This window comes from Cyprinodon tularosa, unplaced genomic scaffold (assembly GCF_016077235.1).
Source record: "Cyprinodon tularosa strain WSP-4 unplaced genomic scaffold, ASM1607723v1 ctg70, whole genome shotgun sequence".
NCBI lineage: Eukaryota > Metazoa > Chordata > Actinopteri > Cyprinodontiformes > Cyprinodontidae > Cyprinodon > Cyprinodon tularosa.
This window is the reverse complement of record NW_024039452.1, coordinates 3,450,418-3,468,168: the sequence shown is the minus strand read 5'-3', so window position 1 is coordinate 3,468,168 and position 17,751 is coordinate 3,450,418. Positions and strand designations below refer to the sequence as shown.

The 17,751-nt window shown below is 38.8% G+C and overlaps 1 protein-coding gene and 1 long non-coding RNA gene across 2 annotated transcripts; both read right to left on the bottom strand.

Annotated features, from left to right (window-relative positions):
* Positions 1–290: 290 nt before the first annotated feature.
* On the bottom strand, positions 291–12,809 carry LOC119772096 (C-C motif chemokine 5-like). Its single transcript, XM_038268388.1, has 3 exons — positions 12,731–12,809; positions 5,377–5,476; positions 291–497 (listed from the first exon to the last, which is right to left on the bottom strand). The coding sequence occupies exons 1-3, from the start codon at positions 12,792–12,794 to the stop codon at positions 404–406; spliced, it is 258 nt and encodes an 85-aa protein (XP_038124316.1). The 5' UTR covers positions 12,795–12,809; the 3' UTR covers positions 291–403.
* A 2,711-nt stretch (positions 12,810–15,520) lies between these two features.
* LOC119772101 lies at positions 15,521–17,278 on the bottom strand. Its single transcript, XR_005279221.1, has 3 exons — positions 17,133–17,278; positions 16,842–16,973; positions 15,521–15,600 (listed from the first exon to the last, which is right to left on the bottom strand). It is a non-coding gene; the product is annotated as an uncharacterized LOC119772101 (long non-coding RNA).
* Positions 17,279–17,751: the final 473 nt, after the last annotated feature.

Genomic DNA, 17,751 nt, shown 5'->3' with positions numbered 1-17,751 from the left:
TACACTCTCACAACACCTACGACAGCTGTTGTAAAAAAAAAAAAAGCAACAAAAATACAAAACACATATGAGTTACTGTAATATCTAATTTTAATTTGGGATAAAGTATTTTTGAACTGAATTGAATGACACAGTGAAGCTAGCAGGCTTTTGTCACCACATATGTATATTGAAAATTTAAATGACCAATATGGCACAGAATATTTTCCTTAATGGACCGCAAGTAATATATATTTTTTAATCAATTTGGAAACAATACAGTTACTCTTTCACAAAAAAATGAAGCCATATAAAAGCAATAAAATAAGCATTTTTATTAGTGAGCAAACACAATTTGTAGCACAAAGAATAGTCATTATCTCAACTGTAAGTAGAAAAACAAATGCAAGCAGTGTTGTGACCTTTAAAATTTATCTTTGTCTAGATTCTCTATGATCTTTTGGACCCATAATAGCCTTGGATTCACACAGATGTGGCTACCTGTCACCGTGACAAATCTGAAACAGAAGAGAAGAACAAATTTATTTGTTTCTTTGTTTTAATACAAATGCGCAAAATAAAGATAAAGTTTGCACAAGAGTCACAGTGGAAAATACAAGCAAAATAGATTAATATAAATATAAATCTGATCTTTTAAATGTGACGAAATACATATGATGAATACCCATGATATTAACTCTTCTTTATATCTCTTTTTATAACTTGTTTAAAACAATGACATAAACTTAAATGTATTTTGTTGAAAGGTCAAATAACTATTCAAACTAATGCATAATTGCAAATTCCAATAAAAAAACAAATAGTGCTTTTCCACATTGGTTATAAATAAAACCCCAAAATGTATTGTGGTTTTTTTCTTGGATGTTAGTAAGGTTAAATATTATAGTGTGCCGGTTTTTTCCTCCTGAATGGGGTGATTAGTTAGAAGCTATTGTTCCATTCTTTGTGCTGAGATATAGGGAAAGGAAGGAGGGTTTGAAAATGAGTTTCCTCCCTAGGTTAGACAAGGGGGAAACAGATAAACAGGTCCTTATTGTAGGGTGACCAAACGTCCGCATTTCCCGGGACATATCCGTATTTCACGTCCTGTCCCGGGCGTCCCGAGTTTTTTTTAGAAAGTAAGGAAATGTCCTGATTTCACTGCGAACGACGCTCCGTGTGACGTAATCCCTGAGCCGCGTCAGTGCGGGCAGCCCTGTTCTTAATCAGAGCCTCTGTTCGAAAACCTGGGCTGCATCCACCAAGGACCCGGTCTACCTAGACTGGATCCTTCAAAGTCCTGAAAATAAGGAGGCCAGAAGAGTTTTGGCTGTAAATTCCAACAGGTCCTCCCTTCAGCGGGTTTTACTGCCGTATGCTCTGTTGCTTAGCAACCGTGAAAGTTGACACACAAAGCAGGAAAAGAATGAATATCGAGGTTTTCAAAACTGTTTATTTATTTATTTATTAAAAAAAAAAGTTAAAGTGAACAAAGACTACACTCAAAAGAATCCAGAGTGGAATAAAGGTTCCAACCACCGGGAGCAGGAACAAATAAAATCAAATGTAATGATAGAAACCTTAGTCAGTTAAATAACATGCTGCTGTCATTCTGCACATCTCTGATGTTGCTGCTATTTTCAAATATCCATTCCTGTAAAAATGTCCATAGCTGCATATTGGTTATTAATTCTCCAGTTTTATATTGTTGAAACACTTTACAGAATTTTATTTTTTATATTTTAACTCTTCCCTATTATGTTATTCTTATACATTTTTCTAAGGTCCTCATTTGTGTGACCATTTTCAATAATCTTCCTGCTGCTGTAAATTTGCCCATTGTTGGACAATAAAGGGATTTTCTATTCTATTCTATAAAAGGGTTAGAAATATATAAGTAAATCTAAAAAATGTATCTACAAAATATATCTGCAAAATCTCTAATATTCAACAACAAAAAATACTTAGTTAAGCATATTGTGCAAAACAACAATAAAAAAATTAAACTCCTATCAGATTTATAGTCCCCACTCTGCAGATATATTAGAATCTGTCCTTAAATTACAGCCAAACTCATTTACACAGTAACAGATAAAATCCTTTAGATAAACCAAACATTACCGATACATATCTGACTCAATAACCATTAAAACAACTAGTAACAAGTAACATTTCCTCTGATCACAGAGCAAATCCCGATGATGAGACATTTGTTCTTTCAATCAAACCCCGCCCCGCTCCAAGGTGTCCTGGTTTTCCCAAATGAAAATAGATCCTTACGTCCTGTCTCTGGTGAAAGGAAAACAGTTGTCTGAAATGTTTATCTGAACAAATTTATTTCCTTTGATGAGGTGTTTCTGTTGGGAAGCATCAATGTTCGTGTGTAGAATTCTCTATATATGCAAAGGTGGGGCAGCGACCTAGTCAGAGCTACACTGGGAGCTGTATGCAGCTGTCTCATGTAGTTCTCCTCTGCAGAGTAAAATAAAACCTTTTCTTCCTTGCATATCATCTCTCAGTGTTCATTTTTACTCCACAGTATGCAGTTCAACCCAAATTGAGCCAAAAATCTGAGCTAAGTAATCAACCTCAGTGTTGATTACTCACTTGAAAAATGTTTTTCAAGTCTTGCCACATGTTATATATACGAATATGCTCTGATCTGACTATTCCATTGTGAGGCTCGATAAACAGTATGTATGATTATTTGTTCTGCTAGAATGTGAGCACTTGTTCGGAAAGAAAAGGGTTCACTTTGTAAATAAATATATCAATCTACTAGATTTGTTGTGCTCTTTATATGTATAACAGTTTTCTTTAAACATGCTTGTCAAAGTTGCATTTTTATTCTTTTCATTTAAGATTATTTCTCTTGACAGTTTACCATAGCAACTACCAACAGTGAGCTCACTACGTTCTGTAGCTATTTGTAAGTGTGGAGCAGAGGCTGTAGACTTCACATGCTGTTGTGCAAATGAATGGACAACAGGTGGACATTACTGGCAATTAGCAAGATACACTCAATAAAGGAGTGGTTCTGCAGGTGGGGACCACAGACCACTTCTCATTCCATATGCTTTCTGGTTGATGTTTCAGTCACTTTTGAATGTTGTTGGTACTTTCACCTTTGTTGTAGTATTGGATGGACTCTACGTCCTACATGAGTGGGTTGGGTAGTGCAGCTCATCCAGGATGGCACATCAATACGGGTTGTGGCAAAAAGGTTTGCTGTGTCTCTCAGTCTGGTGTCCAGAGTGTGAAGGCACTACCAGGAGACAGGCCAGAACAGCAGGAGACAAAGAGGAGGGTGTAGGAGGCCAATAACCAAACGGCAGGACCACTGCGTGTGTTTGGTTAGAAAACAGACTCCATGAGGATGGTATGAGGGCCTGATGTCCACAGTTGGGGGTATCTGCTTGCAGCCCAACACTGTGCAGGAAGCGTGGTATTTGCCAGAGAACACCAGCATTGGCAAATTTGCCACCGGTCCCCTGTGCACTTGATAAGAAGGTTCACAATGAGCAGTGTGAGGACACAGTGGATAGCGATCTGCTGCCTGCAGCATCCTTCAGCATGAACGGTTTGGCAGTGGATCAGTAATGGTATGGGGTGGCCTTTCTTTGAAGGGCTACACAGCCATACATCTTCTGGTCAGAGATAGAATGACTGCCATTAGGTTTCGAGGTGAGATCCTCAGACCCCTTTTAACCACCCAAATACAGCTGGCTGAAGTTCAGGAAGTAGTGGAGCTGTGCAAAGAACCCATTGAGATGAGCTGCACAGCGTCTCATCTCGCGTATATATATATATATATATATACATATATATATATATATATACATATATATATATATATACATATATATATATATGTATATATATATATATATATATATATATATATATATATATATATATATATATATATATATATATATATATATATATATGTATATATATATATGTATATATATATATGTATATATATATATATATATATATATATATATATATATATATATATATATCTCAGACAATGGGGAACAGAAGATGAGGTGCCAGAGTCTTCGTCATGGAGTGGATAAGCCCCTACACGGGATGTACCACCGAAACATAATCAAAGTGACAGATATCAGGAAATCCTACCAATGGCTAGACAAAGCCAGACTGAAGGACAACACAGAGGCACTGATCATGGCTGCACAGGAGAAGGTCCTGAGCACCAGAGCAATAGAGGCCCAGACCTACCACATCAGACAAGACCAAAGGTGCAGATTTCAAGTACATCCCGCTGCAGCCTGCGACAGCCATATTGGAAATGCTGACCGCTCTTGCCTATAGGCAACATGAGTAGACCCGCATTGGCTGTCACGGCGCAGGAATTACGGCCGCCATATTGGGGCGGTCGACCTGCCACTCAAACCTGCTGATTCAAGCTGAACACACTAATGATGCCTCAGGACTGTACGGCGTATTTTTGTTTAAATTGATGGACTATTGACGTCAGGGCTCGAGGGATAACTATTCACAATTAAGATGAAAACATATCTTTACATATATCTTTATATATATCTCATATATGTCTATGTGCTTCCCTCCTCTCTTAAGTCAGCATTTCCAATATGGCTGTCCTTGATGTGATATGATGTCAAGCCCCGCCTTTCCGCATGGTGCAGCGGGATGCTTCTCGCAGACTTTGCAAAGAGGCCCCTGAGACAATCCAGCACATAACTGCAGGGTGCAAGATGCTACCAGGGAAAGCTTACATGGAACGCCATTACCAAGTGGCTGGAATAGTGTACAGGAACATCTGTGCAGAGTATGGGCTGAAAACCCCAAGGTCAAACTGGGAAACAACTCAAAAGACGGTAGAGAATGACTGAGAATGACTGAGCCAAGATCCTGTGGGACAAACCGAACATTCTGGTGGTGGACAAAAAGTTGAGGAAAGCTGTTGTGGTTGACAATACCAAGTGACTGCAACATCAGGGAAAAAGAATATAAAAAACTAGAGAAATACCAGGGTTAGGGTTAGAAAATACCAGGTATCAGTGGTACCCTTGGTTATTGGCACTTGTAGTCTGATAATTTGCAATTTAGGGTAATAAAATATTAATATTATAATAATAAAAAGGGGTGAGTGAGCACATTTACATGTCTTGTCTTTTGGCTATTTATTGGTTAAAAGTTTTAAAAACATGTACATCTGTTTCCCGCTTCACGCTTACATGGTGCCACATGGTGTTGACCTTCTAAATCATATCCTAAGAAAAACACAATTTAGGTTTTTGGGTTTAACATGACAAAATGAGAAGAAATTATTAACTCTAAATACATTAAAAATTTCAGGTATTAAAATGAACAATTTGAAATTAATACAAACTTTGTAATACTTACAAGACTGCAGTCTTTGAGCAGGAAGGGCTGGTGAAAAAGTATTTACGGATCTGCTTTTTGGACAACATTCTCCCAGAAAACGTGAAGCAGCAGGTGTCACCTGCAAAAGAGAGCATTTAGTAATGTTTCATTAAAAAAAGAGTCATCTCCTTGGATATGTAATGGAGAGTTGCATTTAGTTTCACAATAAAAATATTTTTTTTGTGTGTTTGTTTTATGCAGGTGAAATTGCTACTAATCCTACCTATTTCTTTTAGAAAACACTATGGAGTGATATTGTTCTGTTATTACTGCAAGCAGATAACTTGACATAGATAAAAATAAAAATATGTAATCCAGAAATTTTTTTAAGCTACTTTTTTTCTCACATTTATTTTCAAATAGTTTTTATTTTTTTCAAAAATGTCTCCGTTTTTAGATTGTAATTTTTATATATTGTCTTTTTTATATTTGTCAGGACCCCTGTCTGTGTGTTAGTGTTTCTGTATTTGTCTTCCTTCCTCCACCAGGAGGCGCCTGGTTCTGGTCCGTCTCCTCACACACCGGCTGATGGTTTCCTCGTTAACGGAGTGTTCTTAAGCTGCTGACTGCCACTACCTCGATCCCAGAGTGTTTGCCAGTTTTGGGTACTCTAGCCAAGCGGAGTTTTGCTGAGTCAAACTGAGTTCTTGTCAACCTGAGTTTTAACATTGTTTTTGTCTTTGCCTCTCGGCAGGAAGTCATCCTGCAAACTGGACTTTTCGGACCTTCTCTCCCTGGAAGGATCAACAGAGCTTCAAGCTGTGCTGAGGTTAGAAACAGGAGGTTTGGACCCACTTTCCCCAAGAGATTGTTTGAGCTTTACACTGAGAAAGGGATTCATCTCCACTACAACTCGTTCAAGTACCGCAGGAAATCTGAGTGGCAGTCAGCTTCCCAATTCGCCTACAAACAACCGCATTCTGGGTAAACCCTGCTCCGCCCTCCACCGAATCAGACAAACACTGGAACAACAGCATACAGACTGGAGTCAAAGATTACAGGTGCTGGTCATAAAATTAGAATATCATGAAAAAGTAGATTGATTTCAGTAATTCCATTTAAAAAGTGAAACTTGTATATTATATTCATACATTACATACAAACTCATATATTTCAGATGTTTATTTTGTTTAATTTTGATGATTACAAATGACAACAAATGAAAATCTCAAATTCATCATATCAGAAAATTAGAATATTGTGAAAAGGTTCAAAATTGATGGCCCCTGGTGCCACGCTCTAATCAGCTAATTAACTCAAACCACCTGCAAAAGCCTTTAAATGGTCTTTCAGTCTAGTTCTATAGGCTACACAATCATGGGGAAGACTGCTGACTTGACAGTTGTCCAAAAGACGACCATCGACACCTTGCACAAGGAGGGCAAGACACAAAAGGTCATCGCTAAAGAGGCTGGCTGTTCACAGAGCTCAGTGTCCAAGCACATTAATAGAGAGGCGAAGGGAAGGAAAAGATGTGGTCGAAAAAAGTGTACAAGCAAGAGAGATAACCGCACCCTGGAGAGGATTGTGAAACAAAACCCCTTCAAAAATGTGGGGGAGATTCACAAAGAGTGGACTGCAGCTGGAGTGAGTGCTTCAAGAACCACCACACACAGACGTATGAAAGACATGGGTTTCTGCTGTCGCATTCCTTGTGTCAAGCCACTCTTGAACCACAGACAGCGTCAGAAGCGTCTTGCCTGGGCTAAAGAGAAACAGGACTGGACTGCTGGTGAGTGGTCCAAAGTCATGTTCTCTGATGAAAGTAAATTTTGCATTTCCTTTGGAAATCAAGGTCCCAGAGTCTGGAGGAAAAGAAGAGAGGCACTTCATCCACGTTGCTTGAAGTCCAGTGTAAAGTTTCCACAGTCAGTGATGGTTTGGGGTGCCATGTCATCTGCTGGTGTTGGTCCATTGTGTTTTCTGAGGTCCAGGGTCAACGCAGCCACATACCAGGAAGTTTTAGAGCACTTCATGCTTCCTGCAGCTGACCAACTTTTTAGAGATGCAGATTTCATTTTCCAACAGGACTTGGCACCTGCACACGGTGCCAAAGCTACCAGTACCTGGTTGAAGGACCATGGTATCCCTGTTCTTAATTGGCCAGCAAACTCTCCTGACCTTAACCCCATAGAAAATCTATGGGGTATTGTGAAGAAGAAGATGCAATACACCAGACCCAACAATTCAGAAGAGCTAAAAGCCACTATTAGAGCAACCTGGGCTATCATAACACCTGAGCAGTGCCACAGACTGATCGACTCCATGCCACGCCGCATTGCTGCAGTAATACAGGCCAAAGGAGGCCCAACTAAATACTGAGTGCTGTACATGCTCATACTTTTCATGTTCATACTTTTCAGTTGGCCAACATTTCTATAAATCCTTTGTTTTTATTGGTCTTCAGTAATATTCTAATTTTCTGATATGATGAATTTGAGATTTTCATTTGTTGTCATTTGTAATCATCAAAATTAAACAAAATAAACATCTGAAATATATGAGTTTGTATGTAATGTATGAATATAATATACAAGTTTCACTTTTTAAATGGAATTACTGAAATCAATCTACTTTTTCATGATATTCTAATTTTATGACCAGCACCTGTATACAACTTCTCTGGAAACATGAGTCAGCAACCAGATCCTCTTCTCTAAGTTTACAGATCAAATTTCCCACTCAGCCTGAACTAATCGCTGTATCTTCCCCTCACTTTTCAGTTCCGGTTGAGCAGTGTTCAGAGCAACACTTCTCTCTGCCTTATCTCTTCTATAAAACCTATTAAACCTTTGCTCCTGGTCTCCCTGTTTGGTCTTCAGCATTTGGGTCTGAACCTTAGTAAAATCATGACAATATTGAATTTTAAATATTGTATTATTCTTAAATTCAGCCTAATACATAAATTTGCTCTTGACACACTTTGACCAATAAAATGTTTTTGCTAACCTCAATTCAGACCAATGATAATGAATCTTTGCTCCTAGGCAAAAAAAAATAAAAAGTCTATAAAATGCTATTTGAAAAGGATAGAATTTACAAAACAGTCGTTTGAAAAATAGAAATAGAAAATAGCAAAGTTAGTCTCAAAACATTTTTGTAATCAAGTTTTTCAGAGTCTTATTTCTATATTACATTTTTACTTTTAAATTTCCATTGACAAAATGTGTTATTTGCTTAAAGAAACAAATGAACAAAATCCCCTCTCAAAGTTTTCAGATTAAAAGCATTAACATATCAAAATAATGATAAAAATGTGTTTGCATGACTAAAAGAAATTCACTGTGAATTTTTGATAATTGTACATTCATGGAGTCTTATAAATTAACAGAAGTCAGTAAAACATCTTTGGAAATGTTTCAGCCTGGAAAGAACAACAAGTCTTTAGAATAGGTCTTCAATAAAATGCTGTGAATTTCACAACTCAGGACAGGGAATATATTTCTGTTTTTATCAAAAGTTTAAATTTTAAATAATATACGTGTGGTCTTAAAAAGTACATGATTTCTATGCTAATGAGTGAATTTGAACTTGCATTGGAAAATTATCAGGTCAAAGATAGGCACAACCACACAAAATTTATCAATTTTAGCAAAATTATTTTGGAGGACTTTAACACCATAATCATGCATCAATTTAAACTAATAATAAAAATATGAAAAAAAAAATTGAACACTGCAACCATTTTAACAACAATAATTATGCCGTCAGTATTCTGCCAAAAGTTTATACATGCAATACATACTCCTAAAAGCAATTTTACTTCATACAGTTGCTCATTAATTCTTCCTCACGTAAATGTTTACCATGTTACAGGTGCAAATAGAGCATGGGCGTAGGTTTGGGTAGGGACGGTAGGGACATGTCCCGACCAATATTCACAGGATATGAAAAAGTCCTGACCAATTTTTGCCATATTGTCTCAAAGAACGTGGATCTACGATTTTTGATTAGCAGCAACAGGCGGTGCGCGGAACGGAAGCTTCTTAGTTTGACATTTATTATGAGCCTCCGAGACCGTGTCGGAACGGTGCTGTCGGGTGGGTGGGGGGAGGGGGAGTCAGTTGAATCGTCGGACGTTCTTTGATTAGTTGCAAAAGGCGGCGGCTAGCTGGGCACACGCGTCTCCTTCTGAGTCTCCGAGACCATGTCGCCACCAAAAAAGAAAAGGACAGACATTAGAAGTTATTTCGCTACGTCAGCTGTAAGTACAGTGAGTGGACCCATAAGTTAGATATCTATCACGCAACGCATTTGTTGTAAAGTCCGGTGTTTAGTAAGGTCAGCACTGAATGTGAGGTAGAATAGGTCTGTTAATTATGTAATATTTTTTCACATAGGATGCTCAGACAGCAGAGCAAGGGGCAGAGCAGAACGATGGAGAGGTGGCTGGAGCTTCAGGGCTCCAGGTGAGGGGTTAGTTCTCAGACAGGGGCGGATCTAGGATTCTAGGAGATCAGGGGCTTAGCCCTGAGGGTGCAGATGTTGACTCCTTTTTTCCATCTTTTTTTTTGCCGCCTCGCACACAAAACCAAAATTTGTGTGTACTTCAATTTACGCAAGCAGAGAGGCGCTTAGAACCGTCTCATCCAACCCAATCAACTTTATTTATATAGCACATTTAAAACAGAAACATGTTGACCAAGTGTTGCACATATAAAATACATAATAAAATAAAAAAAATCATAAAATAATATAAGAGAACGATTAAAAAAATATGATAAATACAATTAAATTAAATGGGGAAAATCAGCTAAAACATTAAACAGCACACAGTTCCTTAACTGTGCTTATTCCTCTCTTCACCAACAACAAATCATGTGGATTTGTTGACATGTGTGCATTGTTTGCTAAAATTAAAGGAGGGGAACCATTTATTTTAGCTGACTGAAATAATCTGTTCCCCCTTTTATGATCTTTATCAAATGTATTTTCTGTTTAAATATTTATCTAAAAATTAACAAAAAAAGTTCAAACTAAAACCACTGGACTATGTTTTCCTCCAGACATTTTAAATTAAGAATTAAAATACATTTCATAAAGATCATCAAACCAACAGTGAGATTTATTTGAACTATTTTGGATTTCAAAATATAAAATAATAAATGTTTCAAACCCAATATATGAAAAATAATGGATTATTTGTTTCTTTTTTTCCCATGGGGGAATGGATTATATCAGGTGGCTAAAATATTTAATTTCCCTCTCATAACTCTGGCAAAAAATGATCAAATGTGCCACAGAGTTTGTTGTTGATGAAGAGAGGAATAAACACAGTTAAAGACTTGCAGGTGAAATAACGTTCGCCCCCCCCCCCATAAATAAAGAGCAACTGTTTCCAAATTCCCAAAAATTGTTGTGTGTTATATCATGTCATATACTAAAAATTCCCTTAATCCAGTAATCTCTCATATTTCACATTGCCCTTTAAAAACAAAACGGCGTGAGAAGACCTCATCTACTTATTTATTTTACTATTTTTTAAACAACAGCTGTCGCTTAAACTTGATGCTACAACCTTTACATGATTGTGAGTTATTTTTATCAAGAAATGGATCAGAAGCGCAGATCCGCAAGATGCGCCTATCTGGCTTCAATGCGCGCTCCCAATACAGGGAGGACAGATTTAGGGGATCTGGTTATGGTTGGGGGGAGGGGGTTATTAAGCCAATGTGGTTTCCCCCCCTTCTCAAAAATGTTCGGTGGTCTTGGGGGGTTGACCACCCAAGACCAGCGTTTTGGTGGGGACCTTGTCAAGGTCCCCACCAAAACTTAGACTGAACCTACGACCTTGAAATAGAGTACCACAGGGCTGCATTATATTACACACATGAGTGCTTGTTCCTTTTCTATGTGTGGTTTGATGTGCGACCCTGTGAGAGTGGACCTCCTTCTGTGAACTCTTTTGTCACTTTAAAGGTGTTACCCACACGACAAAGCAATCCACCTGTGATTGGCTACTTTTCTTTTTTTCAGTTTTTTTTCTTTGGCTATTTCTCAGGAAATACCGCCTCTTGAGACTGTATTCTGCTGAGTACGAATCTAGCGGCTGCTTCCTCCGAAGGCCAGATACGTCGGGCGATTATGTCATGGCACAGTGCCGAGGCCTGTTTGGATTAAAATATTTTGTATTTGTTTTGTCCTCAGGAAACTATTATTATTTTTAGTCACATTTTAGTCTATATGTAGTCAGTTTTTTGTTGTAATTGATAAAAATGCTAAATTTTACCATTTCGAATAACAACTAGATTCTTAACCAGACTGGCGGATTTTGCTTAGATACTACAATTGCTGGAGATACAATGCTGCCATGTAGTTCATCTTTGCTGTACAAAAAAGGAATGATTTTAGACATAAAAGGTTTCCACCCAGAACCAAACACTTCCTGATCTACTATGAATTATGCATTCCACACAGATCAATTAATGTTGATTACTCCAAAAGAGCAAAGAACAGAAACATTCTTCTTTATACTTTGGCAATTTTGCTTTATTTCTAAGAATTTGCCCCTTGGCTACCACTGCTCAGGAGTCAAAGTAGATTTAAATTCATAAGGGTCTGATATAAAAAAAATATACAGAGAACCTACATAATTGCCATATAATGCCATGACAATCTAGACCTAAATTTAAAAATTATATTCACTCAAATGTTGAAATATTCAAATAGATATAAACAAGAACTATGAGAGAGGAACATTTAAATATCTATGTTCCTTTTCACCCAGGTCTTTATCCAAAAATAAACAGTATGCAATGAAATATTTGATTTAGATATAAATTAGGTTTCTTTTGGTAGAAATTCAGGTAGGTTTTGTATCACCTCTTGGGAGCTGGAAGAAACAAAATCTTGATTGTCAGACAAAAGGATTTTTACTCTTGGCAGAGGATGATCAGCCAAATATAGTTTATTAAGTAGCGAGGACAGGAAGAGCCAAACTGCTGAGAGTGAAGATAGGCAGCGTGACTAAACACGAAGAAGCAGCACGGATGACACTGCTAAGCAGATTACAGCACAATGATGCATTTTAAACAAACCAACAGACCAGACGCTAACATTTTTATTTAGTCTCGTCAACAAAACTCACACCCATGACTTGTGATGTTTTCGTCATCAAAGATCCACGTTTACCTCGTCAGTTTTCATTATAGTCTTCAAAAAAGGACTGTCTACGAAATTATTTTGTCATCGTTTATGCAAAAAAAAAAAAGAAAGAAACAGGTCCAGAAACAAGGAGAAGGGAGGCTGCACACGTGTTGTTTGATCTCAAATCATCAAAAGGTTCAATAAAGTAGCTTCAGCAAAAGTCAGGTCAGGTATATTATATACTTACTGTAAGGTGGGCGCCTTGGGTTGGGTTTCACTTCCTTCACTTTGATTTCTGGAGGTACTTGCATGTTGATGTGTGTTTTCCTGTTTAAATAAGCAGTTAAAGCATATCACCCTAAATATCTTCTGATGTGTATTTTAAAACTAGTAGTAATCCTCTATTAGCAGATGAACTGTTAGATTTCATCATATTTAAAACAGACCAAATAAAAGAAAAACAATAACTCTTGTTTAGCTTCTCTTAACATTCAGATCATGTTCTTGCATATGTATTTTTTAAATATGATCATTTATGTTCATGATTGTTGGCCCACTGAGTCACTGGAATTTAGTGTGCATTGCGAATTTATTCAGCCCCCTTGAACTTTTTGACATTTTGCCATATTTCAGGCTTCAAACATGAAAATATTAAATTGTATTTTTTATATAAAAAATCAGCAACAAGGAGGAAACAGCTTAGCGGTGAAATTAATATTTCCATCTATAAGGTACAGCAGTGATCAAAATGTAAAAAGTATAGGAGAGGTATGGCGCAAAGGTATTGAGGTGGAATGTTCTGAGCAGTGCAATAAAATAAATTGATATGGTGCAAATTACAGTTGAAACACTGAGTTTAATTCAATTTAAAGATATTTGAAGATTTGACATGTAGTGCAAGCATGATGTTTACACTGTGATGGAGAGTCTGTAGTTGTGACTTGATTAGAGTTTTCAATAGTTCAACAGTCTTATGGCAGCAGAGAAAATGCTGCTACAGAATCTGCCTATCCTGCATGGAATGCTGCAAAGCTTTTTCCCATAGGGACTCAGGGAGAACAGTCCATGGTGGGGGTGTGAGGGGTCGCTCATGATGTTACAGGCTTTAGAAACGCAGTGCTGGGATGAAATGCCTTTTACGAAGGGGAGATGAGCTACAATGATCCTTTCTGCTCTTCTCACCACTCTTCTCACGTTGCGCTGCAGCCTCCACACCATGCAGTAAGACAGCTGGTCAGAAAGCTCTCTATGGAGCTTCTGTAGAAGGTGGCGAGGATGTTGGGGCAGGAATTACAAGCTTTTCCGTGCCCTTTTGACCAGTGAGGTGGTGTTTACAGTCCAGGTGATGGTGTCTGTGATGTGCACCCCCAGGAATTTGGTGCTGTTAACCACCTCTACAGCTGGGCTGTTGATGAGCAGTGGAGCATTGTTAAGCCGGTTCTTCCTGAAGTCATTGGTTTGCCCCAGTGATGATGTTCTTTGTGGTGCTGACGTCCTCAACACATTTGTTGTTGTAGGCCAACACAGGCATGGCATACTCATCAATATTGATCTTGTTTTCATAAGTTGCTGCAGCTTTGAACATGTTCCAGTCAGGCATTCAAAAAAGTCTGTGAAGTGCTCCATGGTGCCCTCAGTCCATAGCCTGACCTGCTTCACCGTTGGTTTAGCTCTGATAAGCTGCGTCTCATACTCCTAGGCCTGGGTGCAGGCCGGTTTTTTCCTTTCTCTCTCCTCAGCAGGGCTGGACGGGCAGGTGCTCTTCATCTAGCTGATTACCACCCTTCTTAAGGAGCTGGAACCAGGAGGAGGGTGTCAGCTTGTTAATGCTCCGGTGTGGTATTACTGATCTTCTACCAAACCTTGCTTCTAAATGTTACCAGATCCTAACCCTGCTCTCTGTTTGCTCCTTTCTCAGAACCCAGGATCTCAAGCCCGAAACCACTCTCTTCATTCTGGACTCCTGCCAGAGACATTTCAGATAGCCTCCAGGAACCCGTGAGTCTATGGGCCTCTGAACTGCTTTAGCCCTCCTGCCTAAGCTCACCTGCCTGTCCACCCTCTGACACCACCATCGGATCTCACCAACCGGACAAGCACCATCCATCCGGACCACTGGTCACCATCCTCCCCAAAATGACGCCAAGCCGCCGTCTCTGTGAGTTACAAACACCCCTCATCTTTCAAACCAGCACCAACCAGTAGCTCACCTATCACCTAACCTCTTCCAGCAGAACCCAGAAAACCCTGCCAGCCGGACTCCTCTCTGAACAGACCTCAACCTTCTATAAAAACTTAAACTGATTATTGCCTCCATGATTGCTCTCATTCAGAGTCTGTCAACCTAAGCATGACACTGCAGCCTATATCCTTTGTCCACTATATGCCAAGTCCACCATATAGTGCCTGCTCTGTATAGCGTACATTTCTCTTAGTTGTAAAGCTGCTAAATTGAAGTTTAGACACAAATTCAAACTGAAGCACCTGATTTCCATCACCTCATCATGCGCCTCTGCTCCAGCCAATCATTGTTAATTCTTCTTTCCTCTAAAGCCAACCACACTGTAGGGTTCTGCCTAAATCTCTGCATTTAGGCTCTCCTGGTTTCAGCTGAGCTTTGTCTCATCCATCCCATCTCCCCCATCATGCTCTCCAGTTTTTTTTTGACTTCCTTCTCCTCTAGCCTCAACTTCACCACCAGTGTCCAGATCTAAGGGGACGAGCTATCTAATCCTGATCTCACAAGGATCATCCAAGCTCATCGCCATTTGCAGCTTCACAGTCTTCTGCCGTGCCAACGAACTGTCAGATTCATCAATAAATCTCTGTAACTGCCGCTTTTTGTGTGTGTGTGCGTATGTGTGTGTGTGTGTGTTAGTCTGTCCAGGTTGAATTGACTGTCACCCTCACCTTTATTTAATAACAAACCCTATTCTACAGCTGTGAGAATTCTTTTCTTTTGCTTATTTTTAACAAACCACTGTAATTGCTAGTCAAAGTTTTTAACAGATTTTTTTTAACCAAATAAATAAACCACTTACATGTTAGGTGGAGCACTTGTGGGAGTCTTGCCAACCATGTTGTCTCCATTCTGAGAGGCACTGGTCTCATTGCCTGCTAAAAAAAAATGCAAGTATGTTTGAGGCTTATTTAGCTTTAAATAAAAGCAGCGATTAACATATAATACTTGTTGGGATCTGGAGGTCTGTCCACTTTCTCCACCAGAGGGCGTTCTAGATCTCCTGGAGCTGGAGCTGATTGCACCACCTGTCGCTCGTCTGCTCATCAGGAGATCAGTATTTAAGGAGGCAGAGGACGTCTCTCCAGTGCCAGAGTGTTTGCCAATTACGGTTAGCAAGCCTGAGCCAACCTGCCTGTCTGAATCTCTGACTCCCTGAAAACCTGAACCTGATCTGATTTCTCCTTTCTGCTTCCCAGGTTGAACCTGCCTGAAACCGGAAACCCTGAAGAGTTTCTCTGTTGGAAATCTGCCTGTCTGATCTCTGAAGAACCCTGGAGAATCATTCCTGTCAAAGACTTGCCTGTCCGCTCTCAGAAGAATCTGGAAGGGATACTCTAATCTGTGATCTGCAAACACTCAAACCAAGCTCTGCATCCGCCAAGCCCTCAGCCTGCCAACAGCCTCTGGACCCTCAAGGTTCCCCCCCTCAGCCGCTAAGCTCTAACTGCAAAACAGGTACTGTCCTGCTCACTCACATCCTGCAAATTACCTGGACATCCACTAACTCCACTGTCCCCCTCTGCAGTGAACCCACTCGTGACCAGTCCTGGATCTGATTAACCCCTGGATCTGTTTATTCCTTGTACAGAAATATTTCAGTAAACCTTTGAACTTTTCTCCTGCTTCAGTGTGTTCTGCATGTGGGTTAGGAACCTTAAGCCAAACATGACAATACTTTTCTGCTCACTCAGAATTTATTCAGCATGCCCACATACTTCATAAATGCATACATACTGTCTTTCATATTTAGTTTGGGGTCCTCATTTAGAATGCAGTGGGGTCAATTCTATTACTAATGTAATTAAAAGAACAGCATGGACCTTACAGACAAAGTTGGCACTTTTACTGCCAGTGAGCTAACATTTTATGTCAAAGAAGTTAGAATATCATCCCTAGAATCAGGATGGCAGAGCTTCCACCCTCACCTGCCACCAAGCTACATTACATTCAACTTAGGTGGTATCAGTATTACGGTATCAATAGATTTGAACAAAGTTTCTTTTTTTTTTTAAACAATACCACATTTTACACATCAAAGCTTTAAATAAACTTAACAAATACAGTATTCATTTCTTGATCAACAATAACACTTGATACTAAGAAAGCTAAAGCTTACCATGCAGTGTTACGCTGGTGTTGCTCATCTTTTTCCAAAGTTCTTTAAAGTTTAATTCAAATGGAAGCTGGATACAAAATTCCCTCATAAGTGGGTCTTTTTTGGAGCTGCTGCTTCTTTTCTGTACAAAAACTCTTGATACATTTATAAGACTAGTCCATAAAATAAAATAAAAAATGCTATGCTTTAATAGCTGTAAATTCTAAGTGACAGAAACAAAGGCTGATAACACAGTTAATAGAGAGAAATAGATCGAAAGCTCTGCACTGTTATTTGTTTATTAGTTCTTACCTAAAGAAGGATCTAGTGTGAAACAAAAAATTATCCAGACAATGTTGACCACAACCAAACTAACATGAACAATCCAACGCATGTTTCTATCTGCAGATGGTGGAGGACGTTCTCTTGCATGTTAAAGATCAAGCGAGCAGCAAGCAAACATGTAAAACAGGAAGACTGACCTGCCAAGCTCTGCTCATGTTGCATCTTTTGGCCTTTTTAACCACAAAGGAAACAGCACACATTCTATAACTAGGCAGTTGTTATTTCCAAGGCCCTATAAACAAGAGCTACCACAGCTACAGTAAAGCACGAATGCCAGCAGGAGAAGAAAAACAACACATAATATAGAATAAAACGTTTAAAAGAGCATAGGTACTAAAAGCTTAGCAGATGAGTCTTTATAGCAAGTAAAGATGCATCTCTAACTCGATCAGGTAATTGATACATTACTAAAGGAAGCCAAATCTCTGGGCTTTTTTAGCATTTTCAAAAAAGATTTGTACAACAAAGCTTTCATGAACCTTTTAATTCAATATATCCCTATAGTGCTAATTTCCAATACATGTCATCTAAAAGCACTTTATAGAGAAAATTTTACTTTTTGTCTATCTATGCATTGAATCGACAC